Source organism: Bubalus bubalis, chromosome 8 (genome assembly GCF_019923935.1).
Source record: "Bubalus bubalis isolate 160015118507 breed Murrah chromosome 8, NDDB_SH_1, whole genome shotgun sequence".
Taxonomy (NCBI): Eukaryota; Metazoa; Chordata; class Mammalia; order Artiodactyla; family Bovidae; genus Bubalus; species Bubalus bubalis.
This window is the reverse complement of record NC_059164.1, coordinates 112007948-112023396: the sequence shown is the minus strand read 5'-3', so window position 1 is coordinate 112023396 and position 15449 is coordinate 112007948. Positions and strand designations below refer to the sequence as shown.

At 53.1% G+C, this 15449-nt stretch overlaps 1 protein-coding gene across 3 annotated transcripts in view; it reads left to right on the top strand.

The window, feature by feature from the left end:
- The first annotated feature begins 258 nt into the window (after positions 1-258).
- The window catches only part of ZNF777 (zinc finger protein 777), a 28043-nt gene continuing 12852 nt past the window's right edge, over positions 259-15449 (top strand). The window contains exons 1-4 of one of the 3 annotated variants that reach the window (XM_006072223.3): positions 259-428; positions 5772-6632; positions 7884-8010; positions 9983-10096. In XM_006072223.3, the coding sequence (XP_006072285.1) occupies positions 5787-6632; positions 7884-8010; positions 9983-10096 (1087 nt within the window). In that variant the 5' untranslated portion in view covers positions 259-428; positions 5772-5786. Of the gene's footprint in view, positions 429-1047; positions 1219-1458; positions 1601-5771; positions 6633-7883; positions 8011-9982; positions 10097-15449 lie in introns of those variants that run through there. The other 2 variants (XM_025292077.2, XM_044947021.1) reach the window with 2 other exon arrangements.

Below are 15449 nucleotides of genomic sequence, written 5' to 3'. Positions count from 1 at the left end.
TCGGGCCCCCGCCCCCGCCCGCCAGCCCCCCAGGCCCTCTCCGATCCCCCCTCCGCATCCCGTCCTTTCAGGTCGAAAACAAACACCCCGGGCGCGTCTCACAAAAAAAGCACCCAACCCCCTGGCTCCCCGGGAACCCCGGCTGCACAGAGCCCGGTCACATGAACTCCGGGCTTTTTTTTTTTTTTTTCTTTGGTGTGACGGGCTTCTCAGATCCCTTTGTGAGGCGCAGGTTTTTGAAAAGGGAACGACCCGGGTTCTGGGTTTGAGAGGAGCCGGGGGGGACCCGGCGGGAGGAAGGCTGTCGGAGCCAATCAAGCCGCCTCCAGACCCCAGCACGTCGCCTCTCGGCCGCGCGCGGTTATTCCTCCTCCGCTCTCCCGCCTCCGGGTCTCGCCCTAGGGTGGCCGGCAAGGCGAGGACCCCAGGTGAGAGGCCGAGGGGCGGGGGGGCGGCCCACGGGGGTCGGGGAGGCGGGAGGCCCGGGCGGTTCGGCCCGGGCGGCACGACGGGCTGGCCCCGGGGCTCAGGGCGTGTCCGTCGCCGCCCCGGCTGCTCGCTCGACACTGTTCGCTCCTACCGGCTGTAGATGGAGCTGTCTGGGTTCCTGCAGCCTCCGACGAGCCTCGGAGTGTTTCTCTTTAAACGGCCTGAGAGGGACATGCCTCCCAGGATGCAGTTTGTATCAACATGGCAGCTGCTATGCAGCTCCCCTGCTGAAGAGGCGCCGGGACGGCAGCGCAGCTCGCAGCCCGGGGCCGGGGCCGGAGCCGGGGGGTCGCAGTCGCGGCCGCTGAGGGGCCGCGCGCGCGCGGGCCGGTGCTGAGGGCCGGGGCCCAGCTCGCGGCCGGGGCGCAGCCCGCCGGGGCCACCCGCACCGCCGCGCGCCCCGCTCCGACGCCGCCGCCGGGCTCGGCCGCTCCGTCCCCGCCCGCCCCGAGCAGGCCGGGCCCGACGGCCGCGAGAGCCCGGGCGGGAAAGGCCGGGTCGGGCAGGCGCCGCCTGCGGAGAGGCCGGGGGGTGGGGTGGGGGGGGTCCGGCCTGCGTGGGGCCGCGCGGCGGCGGCGGCGACTCCGGCTCCGGGCCGGACAGCGCAGGGCCATGGCCGAGGCGGCCCCGGCTCCGGCGAGGGCGGCCCGCGCTCGCACGGACGCGCGGACTCGGGGCCCTGGGGACGGCCTGCGTGTCCCGGGCTCGGCGGCCCGGCCTGGGGTCTCGGTAAGGGACGGAAGCGCCGCGACGTGGGGGCGGGGGACCCGGAGGGCTCGCGCGCCCCTGCTCGGGAAGGCGGGGGGCTAGGGGGGCGGCTGCGGGCGCGGAGCCGGGCCGGGGAGCCGGCGGCCGTCCGGGCGCGCCTGCGGGGACGCCCGGGGCCTGGCACGCACGCGGGCCCGGAGGCGGGCGCCGAGGCGGCGCGCCTCGTTCCCTGCGGAGCCGGCGCCGCGTCCGTCGGGGTTGCCGCCGCACGTTTTCCGCAGAGCTCGGCCCCGCCGAGCCTCCCGCGGCCGGAGCGCGGCGCTGACGCGGCTCTCCCCATTTCGCTGAGCGGAGACACTGAGGCACGGACTTCTGGCGGCGACCGGCCCTGCCTGCCCCCAAGGTCACGTAGCGAGTCATCCGTGGCTCGGCGCCCGCGTCCGCAGAAATACCTGCCTCCGGGCCGCCGCGGGCCTGGACGGGGAGGGGAGCGGCCCTGGCGGCGGCCTCCTCTGGGGCGGGGGCCTGGGCCGGCGCGCTGGGACCGCGGCCCGTCGGGGTCGGGGGGAGGTGATGGCCGGGTGGTAGGCTGGGCAGCGCCCACCCGAGCGTCTCCGGCGTGGGGAGCAGGTGACCCTCGGGCTCGGGCGCCTCGGCCTCCAGCCTCTCTGCGTCCGGAGGCTCGGTCGAACTCTGGGTGTCCGGATGGTTGGGGTCTGGGGAAGCGAGCTACGAAGGGTTTGGGGGTTGGTGTGCCCCTATTAGGGGCCGTTCTTAAAAATCAGTCTCCAGAGCTCCCCGCAGACCTGCTCTTTAAAATGCAGTAGTCGTGCTGGGAGGAGGATTGCTGCATGGGAGGCAGAACCCTGAGCCTCAGTTTCCTGTTGGGTACAGGAAGGGGTCGGGATATAGGGCTTTTCTGAAGAGCCTCAGGTCTTAAAATAATAATAATGATAGCAATAAAAGCAACGCTATGAAAAATAAAATGGTTGTTAAGTGCCTAGGTCTCCAGGACCCTTGAATAGTATATAATTCTGGGTGAACCACATTGGGTCATAGAAGACAATGGCACGGCTTTATAAGTCAAGATAGGTATGATGAATTTTTCTGCTAATGAATGAATCCTGGAGACCCCACCCGTTTAGGATACATGGGGTGGGGGGTGGGGTTAAATCCTATGAAATAAGAACCAGAGGAATTCTCTCCCTGTCCCTAACAGTTTGAAAATGTAAGCTTATTAATCTTACGTATCATATTTACAAGCTCCATTTCTCCCTTTGGCCATTTCTTTTTGCTTAGCGTAGTATCAAGCCATAGGTTTACTGGGACTGATGAAAATAGAGCCAGGGGCTTTTATTTGGGGGTGGTGGAAGGGATGTGCTTCTGTGGCCCCTCATGGCTCTACAGTGCTCAGAATCCGGAAATGGATAGAGACACTCTAATAATAGAGAGCAAATAACTGGTATTTTCCTTTGAGCTCTGATTAGACTACTTAGTAAAAATGCCTTGCTCTAATGGCTTTATATACTGTCCTGAAGCTTTTCTTCATTGTTTCCAGTTAAACCCCTGGATCACGCCCAAGAGACTCACTTCGCCCCTGGGGATTTTCCCTTCTTCCCACCAGTTGTAGGCAAATACCCTAAACCCCCGTGAGGACAGGGCCATACCTGTACCTATTGTGTTCTGTTAGGCTCGTCACTTTCCCTGTGTCTGAGACTCCTATCTCAGATTGTCGTCTAGTCGCTCCCTCGCCTGTGAAGAGTTGAGAGGTGGCTTAGTTGTTGATGAGCCTTTGGGTTCAGGGGTCTGTGATGCCCTTGAGAGTGCTTGCTGAATTTTGGGTATGTGCTCATGTGTGTTTTTGAGGGGGAGAATCCATAATTTACATGAGCTTTTTGAAGGGGTCCCTGACCCCACAATTAAATCAGAATGTCCATGGGCAGGGCCTTCCCACAGGTCTTTGTTTAATCTCCAAGCCTTCGAATTTTAGAGGTAAAAAGGATTCAGAACACACACTGACCAGCTGTCTCAGTTGGTACGTGAGGCCCAGAGGCGACCTACAGCTTAGGCTGAAACTCAGACTTCAGAGCCAGGCGGCTGTGTGACCTTGCGCCAGTTCCTTAGCCTCTCCAAACCTCCGCGCCTTCCTGTGCTAAATCTGGATAAGAATTCTAATTGTCCCTGTTTATAGGGTTTTGTTGGAGAAGGCAATGGCACCCCACTCCGGTACTCTTGCCTGGAAAATCCCATGGATGGAGGAGCCTGGTAGGCTGCAGTCCATGGGGTCACCAAGAGTCGGACACGACTGAGCGACTTCACTTTCACTTTTCACATTCATGCGTTGGAGAAGGAAATGGCAACCCACTCCAGTGTTCTTGCCTGGAGAATCCCAGGGACAGGGGAGCCTGGTGGGCTGCCGTCTATGGGGTTGCACAGAGTCGGACACAACTGAAGTGACTTAGCAGCTTAGCAGCAACATAGGGTTTTGTGAAGAGTAAATTAGATAAACCCTGTAAAACACAGTTAATGGCACATAATAAAGGCCAAATAATTGTCAGCTTTTACCTGACTAATTAGCCCTCACATCTGGTTCCCTGCAAAGCTGTTGGATTGTACTACCTCAGAAACCTTTTGCCTGAACAAGGTCTTAAATCTTCAGTCCTTGTCTTAAAAGCCTGTTGCTGTCTCAGTTACGCTACACATGAATGAATGAATGAACAAATGAAAGAAAGCATTAGAAGATATAAATAAGTTTAGATTAATCATCTTTGATGATTCAAAGAACTTCATTATTAACTCTATATTTTTCCTACTTTATACTATACAGTCCATGGAATTCTCCAGGCCAGAACACTGGAGTCGGTAGCCTTTCCATTCTCCAGGGGATATTCCCAACCCAGGGATCGAACCCAGGTCTCCCATTTTGTGGGCAGATTCTTTACCAGCTGAGCTGCAAGAGAAGCCCAAGAATACAGTAGTGGGTAGCCTGTCCCTTCTCCAGGGTATCTGCCCAACCCAGGAATCAAACCGGGGTCTCCTGCATTGCAGGCAGATTCTTTACCAACTGAGCTATTACTAAACCCCCTCATTATTAACTCTAGTAACATTTTGTAACCCTGTCATTTATACTTTTCATTCAGCAGACATGTGTTGAGCACATACTGTGTTTCAGACTGGACACCAGGGATATGCTAATTTTCAAATGAAGAAAAAAGGAATTTCAGTTACTTTAAAGATAACTTCTATCTGGCACATAATAACTGGCCTTTCAGCAGTTCACTGAAAGAAGAGTGTGCTTGACAAACATAGATAAAGAAGAAATTCTTTTCAGTTCCAATAAACATATTGATTGTCTGGGTAGATAGAAACAGCGCTGATCACTCAGAAGACCTTGGTTTCACCTCCATGATGATACAAGCTTTCCTTGAACATGGACATAGCAAGTCAGGGAATGGGGAGAGTGAATAATTGAAACCCCCTTCAAGTAATTGAAGGAGTCGGTCTTTATTTTGGCTCCAGTCCCCACCAACCATGACACAGGTCACAGAACTGGCTGACTTCAGCTCTGTTTCCCATCCTGCCAGGCTTCCGTTTTTCCTCCTTCCCACCTCATGAACCATGGGGAGGACCCCGACAAGCAGGGTCTACCTACCGCTGGGGACCCTCTGCCCGGGAACCTTGGCTCTGAATTGCCATGCCCACACCTGTGTCAGTGTTTGTCTTCTCTGCATGTCACAGGAGCCAGCCCGGGTGCCCAGTAGCCCATTCAGCCTCTCCAGCAGGGGTTGTGTCCACAGTGTTTCAAAGGCAAACCTATACTGTATCAACTCTGAAAAATGTTATTAAGTCAACAATTCAGCTTTTATCAAAAGGTCTGGGAAGCTTAAGATAATTGTGTGTCCTTACCGTTGGACAAAACAAGGGAAAGAACATGGGTGCCATGACTGCCTGATGATACAAATAGAAGTGGGGGGGCTGGATGTCGGGTTCACCTTGGAAGTAAGTTCCTTCGTAGAACCAGCCCCACCTTGCTGGCAGTTTTTGGCTAGCCCAGCATTGACAAGATTCTGCTCTACTGCTTTTCAGAGCTTTACTCTATATTTAGTGCTCATTGCTTGAAGAACTCAGTGAGGTAGCAGGTGGGTGAGATATTATGACCCTGTCTAATGGCTGAGGACTCTGAGAACAGAGAAGTCAAATAGCTGGGCCAGGGGGACCCAGACAGCATTGGTATAAATGGGGCTGAAAACTGAGTGTTCCAGTTCAAGGCCAGTATCCTTTCTCCTCTCCCACACCTCTACTCGTGAGATGACTCCTGCGAAGTGTAGGTTGTGGAAAGGAGACCGCTCTATGGAAGCAGAGGTGGTGTTACCATCTTTTATCTGTTGTTAATGTAGTTGTATCATCCACACGTAGATCAGCGTGAGGGTCTCAAGAAGAGACTCATGTCCATGGAGCGTATAGTATTGTTACAAAGCCTGAAGCCCCTTTAATGTGGGTGTTTATCTTCGGAATTTATTTGCCTGCTGGAGACTCTTGGCCTTCAACACTGTTCTTTCTCTCCTTGAACACAGGTCCAGCAGTTGGACATGGAGACCCAACGCTCCTCCCCTCTGTCATTCCCCAACGTCCTGCAGGAAGAAACTCCACGTCAGGGCCCGGCCGGACTCCCTCGAGAAACTCTGTTCCAATCCCACGTGCTTCCCCCCAAAGAACTCCCTTCTTTGTCTCCCGCTGTCTCCCGGCAAGGCTGCCTACCCCAGACTCCTGGCACCCCCAAGCAAGAGACTTCTGGCCGAATGCCGCCTGTGCTCCAGAAGGGACCCTCACTCCTGTATCCTGGCGCTCCTGAGCCAGAGACTCGGATCCAGGGCCCCCTGACTTCCCCAGAAGAGCCCCCGTATCCACCCCCTGCCGCTGCCGAACAAGAGATGTCCCTTCTCTCCCACTCCGCCCACCATCAAGAAGCCCCGCTCCACTCCCCCGAAGTTCCTGAGAGAGACCCCCTGACCCTGTCCCCCACCGTGCCCGAGACCGACATGGACCCCCTGCTCCAGAGCCCAGTTTCCCAGAAGGACACCCCCTTCCAGATCTCTGCTGCGGCCCAGAAGGACACCCCACTCCCAACGGCAGAGATCACCCGCTTGGCCGTGTGGGCTGCCGTCCAAGCGGTGGAGAGGAAACTGGAGGCCCAAGCCATGCGGCTCCTGACCCTGGAGGGCAGGACCGGCACAAATGAGAAGAAGATAGCCGACTGCGAGAAGACAGCCGTGGAGTTCGCCAACCACCTGGAGAGCAAGTGGGTCGTGCTGGGGACCCTGCTGCAGGAGTACGGGCTGCTGCAGAGGCGGCTGGAGAACATGGAGAACCTGCTGAAGAACAGAAACTTTTGGATCCTGCGGTTGCCCCCGGGCAGCAACGGGGAAGTTCCCAAGGTAACCTTATCCCAGCCGGGGCTTCCCAAGGAGTGACCGGGACTGGAATGGATTTTAGGAATTTAGTATCAAAGAAAGGGAAAGCCGTAGGTAAGAAGGAAAAGAATCTGATGATGTGTGGTCCCCAGCTCCACTAAGAACAGGACACACCCATACCAAATGATTCCTCCTGTTGATGAAAAGCATAGGTTATAGATCAGAGGGACATCCTAGTGACGGGAGCTGTTAGGGTAGAAGGAAGTTCAGTCATGACGTCTGGGGATAAAAGGCACATTGAAGGCCAAGTGGCTGAGCTGTGGACAAGTGTGGACCAGTGTGGTTTCCCGTGGGGGTGGAAGGAAGACTGAAATGTTACAGGGCCCTGTCGCGTGCAACATTTGTATCAGTTAACTTAAAGTCATGTTAATGCAAGTAAAAATGTGATTTTCAGAGATGTTCTAAAACACCAGAGGACAGATAGGTTTTAATATTGTTTCCCAGAGGAGAGCACTTGAAAGTGGACTGGTTTTCTTTCTGTTTTTTGTTTTTTATACTACTGCCTCTCTGCGCAGCCTCAAGGCAGGGCCAGGGTGGGGACGGGGGATGATGCATGGACCGTGTTGTCTAGGCCGGCGCTTTGCGGTCGTGTTGTGTATATGAATCACCTGCAAGTGTGTGTCTTAGTCGCTCAGTCATGTCCAGCTCTTTACTACCCCAAGGACTGTGGCCTCCCGGGCCTCCTCTGTCCGGGATTCTCCAGACAAGAATACTGGAGTGGGTTGCCATTCTCTTCTCCAGGGGATCTTCCCGAGCCAGGGATTGAACCCGGGTCTCCTGCATTGCAGGCAGATTCTTTACCATCTGAGCCACCAGGGTAAGTGGCTGAATCACCTGGGGATCTTACTAAATGTCGAGTCTGAATCAGAAGGTCTGGAGTAAGGCCCGAGAGTCTGCATTTCCAGCATGTTCTCCGGTGGTGCCACTGCTGGTCTGCAGACCACGCTTTACAGCAGCAGGGATTATCCTGTTAGAGGAGAAGGGGACCAGACAGCCCGGGGCCCTGACTGTCTCGGGCCAGGACAGTGGCTGAAGCCTTCTGATTTCTAGAGAGGTCCCTGGTGAAAACTCATAGCTGGGCCTTTTCTGCTACAGGCCTGAGAGTTCTTACCCAAGCCTAGGGGGCCGGAGCTGTCCTCGGCTTTGGGATCCGGCAGCCCCAGGCCCAGTGACGCCTTCCAGTGGGTCCACACTGAGCCTATTATGTGGTTTCAGGTCCCTGTGACGTTCGACGACGTGGCCGTCCATTTCTCGGAGCAGGAGTGGGGGAACCTGTCCGAGTGGCAGAAGGAGCTGTACAAGAATGTGATGCGCGGCAACTACGAATCTCTGGTTTCCATGGGTAAGAAGACGGCTGTCTGCCCACGGCTTCCTGCCGGCCTGCTGGGGGCTCGTTAGGAATTTCTGGGGCCTCTGAACGCCCAGAAATCATTTTCAAGAGCCCAACAAAAAAGAACAGGCACCCATATACCCACATACACCAGTGCAGCAAAGATCAGCACAGTTTGTAAACAGAGAAACCGCTCTATGGAGAAGCCACAGGAGTCGGGGGACAAACTTGGACATCAGTGGTGTTTGTATATATATATATATAAACCTTAAAATTAGTTTGTCCAACAGACCCTTACTGAACAAAGTGTGAGATGCCTTGTGAGAACGGCACTTAAACAGCATACCTTTCCCGCGCGAGAGTTAGGACAGGTATCAGCCCTGAATACTGCCATTGATTGAGAGCTCTTGTCCCCCTTGTGCAGAGATGAGGTGTGACCCCGGGGGTTAAAGGAACATCCTAGGTCCCCACTGGGAGGTCACAATTTCACCGATATCTCTCCTCCCCCCAAATCTGTATATTCTTGTTATCTTTGTTAATAAGAGTATTTGAGGATGAAGACTTAGGAAGATAAGCTTTAGTATTGTATGTATCCTTTTCTCTGATGTGGGGAACTCTTCGGACACACACCCACACCCACACACACACGCACACACACAAAATTAGAAAAACATTAAATATGCTGTTGCATAGAGAATTTGATCCTTGCTGGAACTGTTACTTTTATCCATTTGTACTTCTCCATGGGGTACCTTTTTTTCCCCCCACTTTTCTTTTTAAAGTATATACATAATTGTGCGAATGCAACAATTTAGGTTTGTATGATAACGAGCAGCCGCCAACTTCTAGTCAGTGCTGCTCCCCCGAGGGAACCACCGTGGACCCTGGGACCTATACTGTTTCCCATCATTTTGTGCGCTCGTGCACGTGTGGTTTGTGGTTTGCACAAATGGGATCCCTCACTTATTTTACCAACGGTAGCCAGAGACAGCTCCTGTGTCAGCCCACAGGCCCTCTTGAAGGGCAGTGCAGTGTTCCTGGTGAACCGTTGTGCTGTTGATATTGAACTATTGATGAGCGGCAGCCCTGCTGCAGAGGGCTGCAGTCAGGATTTCTCTGTGTTTGTGCACTTCCTCGAGTATTTCAACAGGATGGATTCCAGGAGGTGGGCTTGCCAAGGAAAGAGGTGCTCGTGTACAGTGTCACGGGCGCTTCCAGGGGCTGTCCCCAGGGCTGTGTGTGTTTGCCTAGCAGCGTGACAACGCCATCTCCACACCCTTACCCCAGCCGCGGTTCTCCTGTTGTAAAGATTTGTCTTTTCTGGTGGACAAAAAATGATACTGACTTGTATCGGTATGGGAACTTGTGCGTCTTTTTATGTGTTTATGAATTACCTATTCGTACCTTTGATATTTTTATTTCAGTAACTGTAGAGGCTATATATATATATATATAATTGTGGATGCTAACCCTTGGCCTTATATTTTACAAATGTATGTGCCATACTGTTTTCTTCAAGTTTCATAATCTTTTGACTTTATTTCCAAAGAGCTTGAAACTTTTTGTAATGTAAAAAAACCTGTCAGTGTTTTGTTTCATGACCTCTAGATTTTACTAAGGTTAGTTTTTTCATTTATAAAATGTTAAGTATCTTCTGCCTTTGTCATGAAAGTCCGAGCAGGCATTGGCCACCTGTGAGCCACAGATGACCGAGGGCTGGTTTCCATCAGTCGGCAAGTGCGGCCCATTGCTGGTCCCGCCGGGAGGACCTGAGATGGGTTCAGCACACACACACACGTGCGTGCACATGTGCACACTCAGCATGCCTTGAGGAGAAGGGCTGGAAACTTGGCCCTTCTGTTTGCAGCACTGCGGCCTCAAGTAGGGCAGCTGCTCCTGGTGTCACATGCACACAGGGGACAGTTTTGTAGCATTCAGTGCGACATCACCCCATAGAATATCTTCTTTTCTTCCTCCTGCCCAGATTATGCAATTTCCAAACCAGACCTCATGTCACAGATGGAACGAGGGGAGAGGCCGGCCATGCAGGAGCAGGAGGACTCTGAGGAGGGCGAGGCGCCTGCCGATCCCAGTGCCGGTGAGTGGCTGCAGGCGATCGTGGCCTTGGTGCCCGGGAGGCCCAGTGTGGGGTGTGTGGCCCACAGGAGACCCCAGCGGGCTATGTCAGCAGGCCAGTGCAGGAGGGCGGCCCAGAGGCCCTGGGGCCTCCGGGTCACCAGCAGCCCTGGTGGCGGAACTAGAAAAACACCATGGTCTCGGGGAGCTTTTGACCTGACCGAGCGTCACCTCACTCTCCGCTGGAAACAAAACCAGAACTGACAGAAAGGCGTTCCCTTGTCAGGATGCTGACGCTGGTGCAGCCTCGAGCTCCCCAGAGAAGGGCCACGTCCCTGGGCCTGCGGCCGGTGAGTGGAGAGACTTGACCTGAACGTCCTCCAGTGTGCGGGCGGGGTCCAGACGAGGCGGCGAGGTGGCGGCGGCAGGGAGGTGCAGGCAGGACCGCCGTGGGCTCGGGAGCAGACCCAGCATCAGGCTGCCTGCCCCTGAGCCCCGGCCTTGCTGCGTCCTCGCTGTGTGGTTTTAGTTGCTGAGCCTTCTGGAGGTCTGCTTTCTCATCTGTGAAACAGGAGGGGTACTGAGAGCCAGGGCCCGGCGTGCTGACCCACAGGGGTCAGCAGCCTGGGACGCCAAGCACTGTCTGTCCGCATGGGGAGCGGTTCCTTACACAGAGGTCACTCAGAAGCCCCCACACTGGCACCGCGGTGTTCTTGGGGTACAGGTGGTTTCAGAGCCCCTTCTTCGGCATTGCTCTTGGGCTTGCATCACTCACCTGAAGGTCTTCTGTGGGGGCAGTCCTTGTCTTTTGTAGCCAAATGTCATTGGTGATCCTGTCTTTTGCAAAAGGAGGATAATATGGCTGAAGAGCCCACTGGGGTCAAAAGCGGGGTCTTGTATGAAGGAATGTCACTGGCTCTGGGACCAGGAGGAGGTGGCCACGTGGAGTAAGAGCGGAAGTAACTTCAGGAAGAGGTGGGACCCCAAGGAAAAATAAATGCTGGCGTGTTTCAGAGAAACCCTAAAGCATCGATACTTTCTAGAGATTTGCCTAGAGATTTAAATGGAGGGAAGGGGCTGGTCCTGAGTTCATTCTGGCAGGCAGAAAGATGGATTTATAAGTAGATGAGGTGAGAGAGGGGTTTGGGGACAAGATGTGACATTTGTTTGGAGGAAAATAAGTCTGGATGTCAAAGGATTGATTGGCCACATCCAAAACCAGTATCACTGCGAATGGAGAGATGCAAAAGAGGAGAAGTCAGAAAGAGGACTTGGGAGGCAGAAAACGAGAGGGGAGAGGCGGTCTGTGGTAAAGATCCTAGAACCCCGCTGATGTTTCCGTGGGGTTTTGTAGTCCAGGTTCTGCCTTTCTAGCATCTTCTTAGAAGTGCTGGGACAGGAACATGGATCCTGTCTGCAGTCAGCCTGTTCACACCCTCATCACAGGTGGGCCTCCCACTGAGTGGGGCCAGAATCAAGAGCAAATAACTAACCTCAACCGGCTCGGCCCCAGGCGGGGTTGGTTCTGGCACAAGTGCGTCCGAGCCGGAGCGTCTGTGGGCAGCGGTGGCCTCACAGAGGCTGCCTTGTGTGGCTGGAATGTGCCATTTGTTCCACTAACCGTCTTCAGCCACCAGGAGCCTGACTGGAGTTGAGGACAGGAGCGGAACGGGAAGTACTGCCCACAGGGCACCCCTGTATGTGGGGCTCTGGCCTCGGGGCCGCAGGCTTGTCCTATGAGTTCAGTTATCAGAACCCCAAACATGCCAGCGGTCACCTCTTATTTGTGTGTCCTCTCCCTCGGAAGGGCGGCCACAAGGCCAGCCCCGGGCCAGACCTGAAAGTGTGATACCAAGGGGGAAACAGCTAGAAGACAGAACTGTCATGGTTCTAAATACACAGAACATCACCATTCTATGAATTGGTTGAGTAAATGCAGTCCATAAGCTGTCATTTATGGTTCGGATTCCTAAGGGCAAGGAGGCCTGAAGGTGACTCAGATATTGGCCCTGCTCAAGTTCCCCGGAGCTGGGGCTCCTGTTCACAGCCCTGTAAGGGTGAATGGGGACCGGGGGAGCCAGAGACCACTGTCACCTGACGGATTAGTAGAGTGAAGCAAACACACCAGAAGCCATGGCTGAAATCCAGATTCTCATATATTGTATGTAGCTTCAGCCTTTTTACAAAGCAATTTGATATTTTTTGGACTTAAAATATGTTTTAAATATTTAAAATATTCATTTATTTAACCTGATAATTTCCTTTCTGAGAGTCTGTAGCCTAGAAAAAAATCCCAAAATATGGATTAAGATATACAAATATCAGGGGACTTCCATGGCGGTCCAGTGGTTAAGACTTTGCCTTCCGATGCAGGGAATGTGGGTTTGATTCCTAGTTGGGGAGCTAAGGGAGAAGGCAATAGCACCCCACTCCAGTACTTTTGCCTGGAAAATCCCATGGGCGGAGGAGCCTGGTAGGCTGCAGTCCATGGGGTCGCACAGAGTCGGACACGACTGAAGTGACTTAGCAGCAGCAGTAGCAGTGGTGAGCTAAGATTCCCACACGCCTCACAGCCAAAAAACCAAGACCTAAAAGAGAAGCAGTATTGTAGCAAATTCAATGAAGGCTTTTAAAATAGTCCACGTCAAAAAAATCTTTTAAAAATAAGGATGAACAAATACTGTATTACACCACGATAGATGGTCATACAGCCACTGAAATCACATGTGAAGCATTTTTGCACCGTATTTTCACTTGTCTGTTTATTATTTAGTTCATCCAATACTTTTTGTACCCTGTACTATGTCAAGAGAATGGTGTTAACAACCTAAACGCCCCATGTATAGAAAAATACAGTCGGCCACTATGGCAGTGCCGTGCAGACAGGCTCCAGGGCTCTGGGACATACAGTGGCGAAGGCCTTATTGAGCCCGGGTGGTTGGCAGAAGCCTCTGAGGAGGTGGGATTTTTAGTGGAAACACAAGTGGGAGTTCCTGGAGGAGAACTCCTCATGCAGAAGGAGGACCGGAAGCCAGGAGGCTCTCTCCGTAGGCCAGGTAGGACCTCGCCTAAGCCAGGGACAGATGTGGATGTCCATGAAGTGTGGCTGGTGGATGTTGAGTACAAGGACAGGGGGTCTTGAGGATGACTCCCAGGCCATGACACGAGTGAGGGGGTAGGACAATGGGAGACTCCGACCCGGAGGAAAGACAACACGTTAGGTGTGAGATCTCAGGACATGTCCAGGGGCTGGTATTGAGTGACGGAGACCTGAGCTCCCAGCAGAGACCTGAGCTAGAGATGGACCTGGGGGCCTCGATCGTGTGGACAGGATCATCTTTCCCAGCCTGGACGGGGGAAGAGCAGGAGCACAGGATGTGCCCCCAGAGTCCTGACTTTCAGAGCAGATTTGGAATATAGTGGGCCGGGTGGGGCCCAGGTGTTAGTATTTTTTAAAAAGCTTCCAAGGTGATTCTCATGTGCAGCCCAAGGTGGAAAACCACTGTTGAAGGGTTTGGGAAAAGAAGAAGAAACCAGAGGAATCACAGGAAATAGGAGGAGTGGCCAGAAAGGTAGTAAGAAATTAGGATAATGCATCAACGTTCAAGAGAAGAGTGTTTCCCTGGGGAGGGAGCAGGGTGAACAGTGTTGATGCTGCATTGTGGTTTAGTAAGGCAAAGACTTTCTTCCTTACTTACTTATGGGCTTCCCTGATAGCTCAGTCAGTAAAGAATCTGCTACCCACTCCAGTATTCCTGGGCTTCCCTTGTGCCTCAGCTGGTAAAGAATCCACCTGCAATGCAGGAGACCTGGGTTCAATCCCTGGGTTGGGAAGATCCCCTGGAGAAGGGAAAGGCTACCCACTCCAGTAGTCTGGCCTAGAGACTTCCATGGACTGAATAGGCCATGGGGTTGCAAAGAGTCGGACATGACTGAGCGACTTTCACTTTCAAGGCAAAGACTGCCAAGTGTCCGCTGGATTTGCACATTAGCAGCGTCAGTGGTCTTAGCAGGAGGAGCACTGGTGGTGCGGCCAGGGTGGAGGCCTGTAGAGTGGGCTGAAGAGTGGACACATGATGAGGAAGTGGAGGCTATCCAGCGTAGCTGTGAGTGCAGAGCAGAAACGCTGGCTGGGTGGGTGGGGTAAGGAGCCTTGTTTGCTTAAGATGAGGATTGCCCAAGCCTGTTTGAAGCCAGTTGATATGAAACATGGATATAGAAATGGGTAATGTAGGGAATTCCCTGGAAGTCCAGTGGTTAGGACTCTGTGCTTTCACTGCCGAGGGTCCAGGTTCGATCCCTGCTGGGTTAACCAAGATCCCAGCAGCCGGGCGGCATGGCCAAAAAAGAAGCAGATAATGTAAATGCAGTAGGAAGTCAACAACGTCCACAAAAGATAGGGGAAAAACTGGGTGGAAATATAAACCAAATCATATTTCACTATGCTTTCTAGCATTTTCTAAAGTGAGCGTATATCACTTCTTATTCACTAAGAATAATTTTTAAAAAATGAAGAAAAACTCCAAGTTTAAGGTGGCAGATTGAACATGTGCTTACTCCCACCTCCCCCCCTCCTCCTAAAACAGGAGTGAAGGGACTTTTTAAAGGAATGGACGAGGAGACGGCAGCAGCTGAGTTTTGGAAGGCTAAGAGCAGATGGCTGAGCCGTCACTGATTTAGAAAGCTGAATCCAAAACTGGTGTCAAGGAAGCTGGGAGGAAACCCAATCTACAGTCCACCCCAACCCTGCTCAAGACCCGGCAACTAGCACCACTGGAGATACCAGGTAGCTTTGGAAATGGCAGTAAAGGTGAGGCTAAAAACAGAGCACTAGTCAAACATCTTAAGAGCCCATTAAACACCGCCACTTCCCTCCACGGCCTCACCCAACCCTGCTGGGTGACCAAGGCTTATTCTCTGAAGACAGAAGCATCTCTGGACATGGACACCAGGCACAATTGAGAAGATGGGTACCATGTTGAAAACAAGGGAATGAGTGAAGCTTACAGACAGATCTTGAAATCTCCAGCTTTTTTCCCTAACCTGACTCCTCAAATTATGGCTCTCATCCAAGTTTAACCCTCAGGGCAGGGTACTGGGAAACTCTTATCTGGAGACTCTCAGGGCCAGCCCAAAAGATTTCACAGTGAAATGACCTAGCCAAACCATCCTGCTGGGAAACCCCACCCTATCTGGATGCACCAGACTTGCAATTCACTTTTGAGTACTCAAATTTTAATATAAATGGATAACCGAGAACCAAACTTATTTTCTTGGGCTCCAAAATCATTGCAGATGGTGACTGCAGCCATGAAATTAAAAGATGCTTGCTCCTTGGAAGAAAAGCTGTGACCAACCTAGACAGCATATTAAAA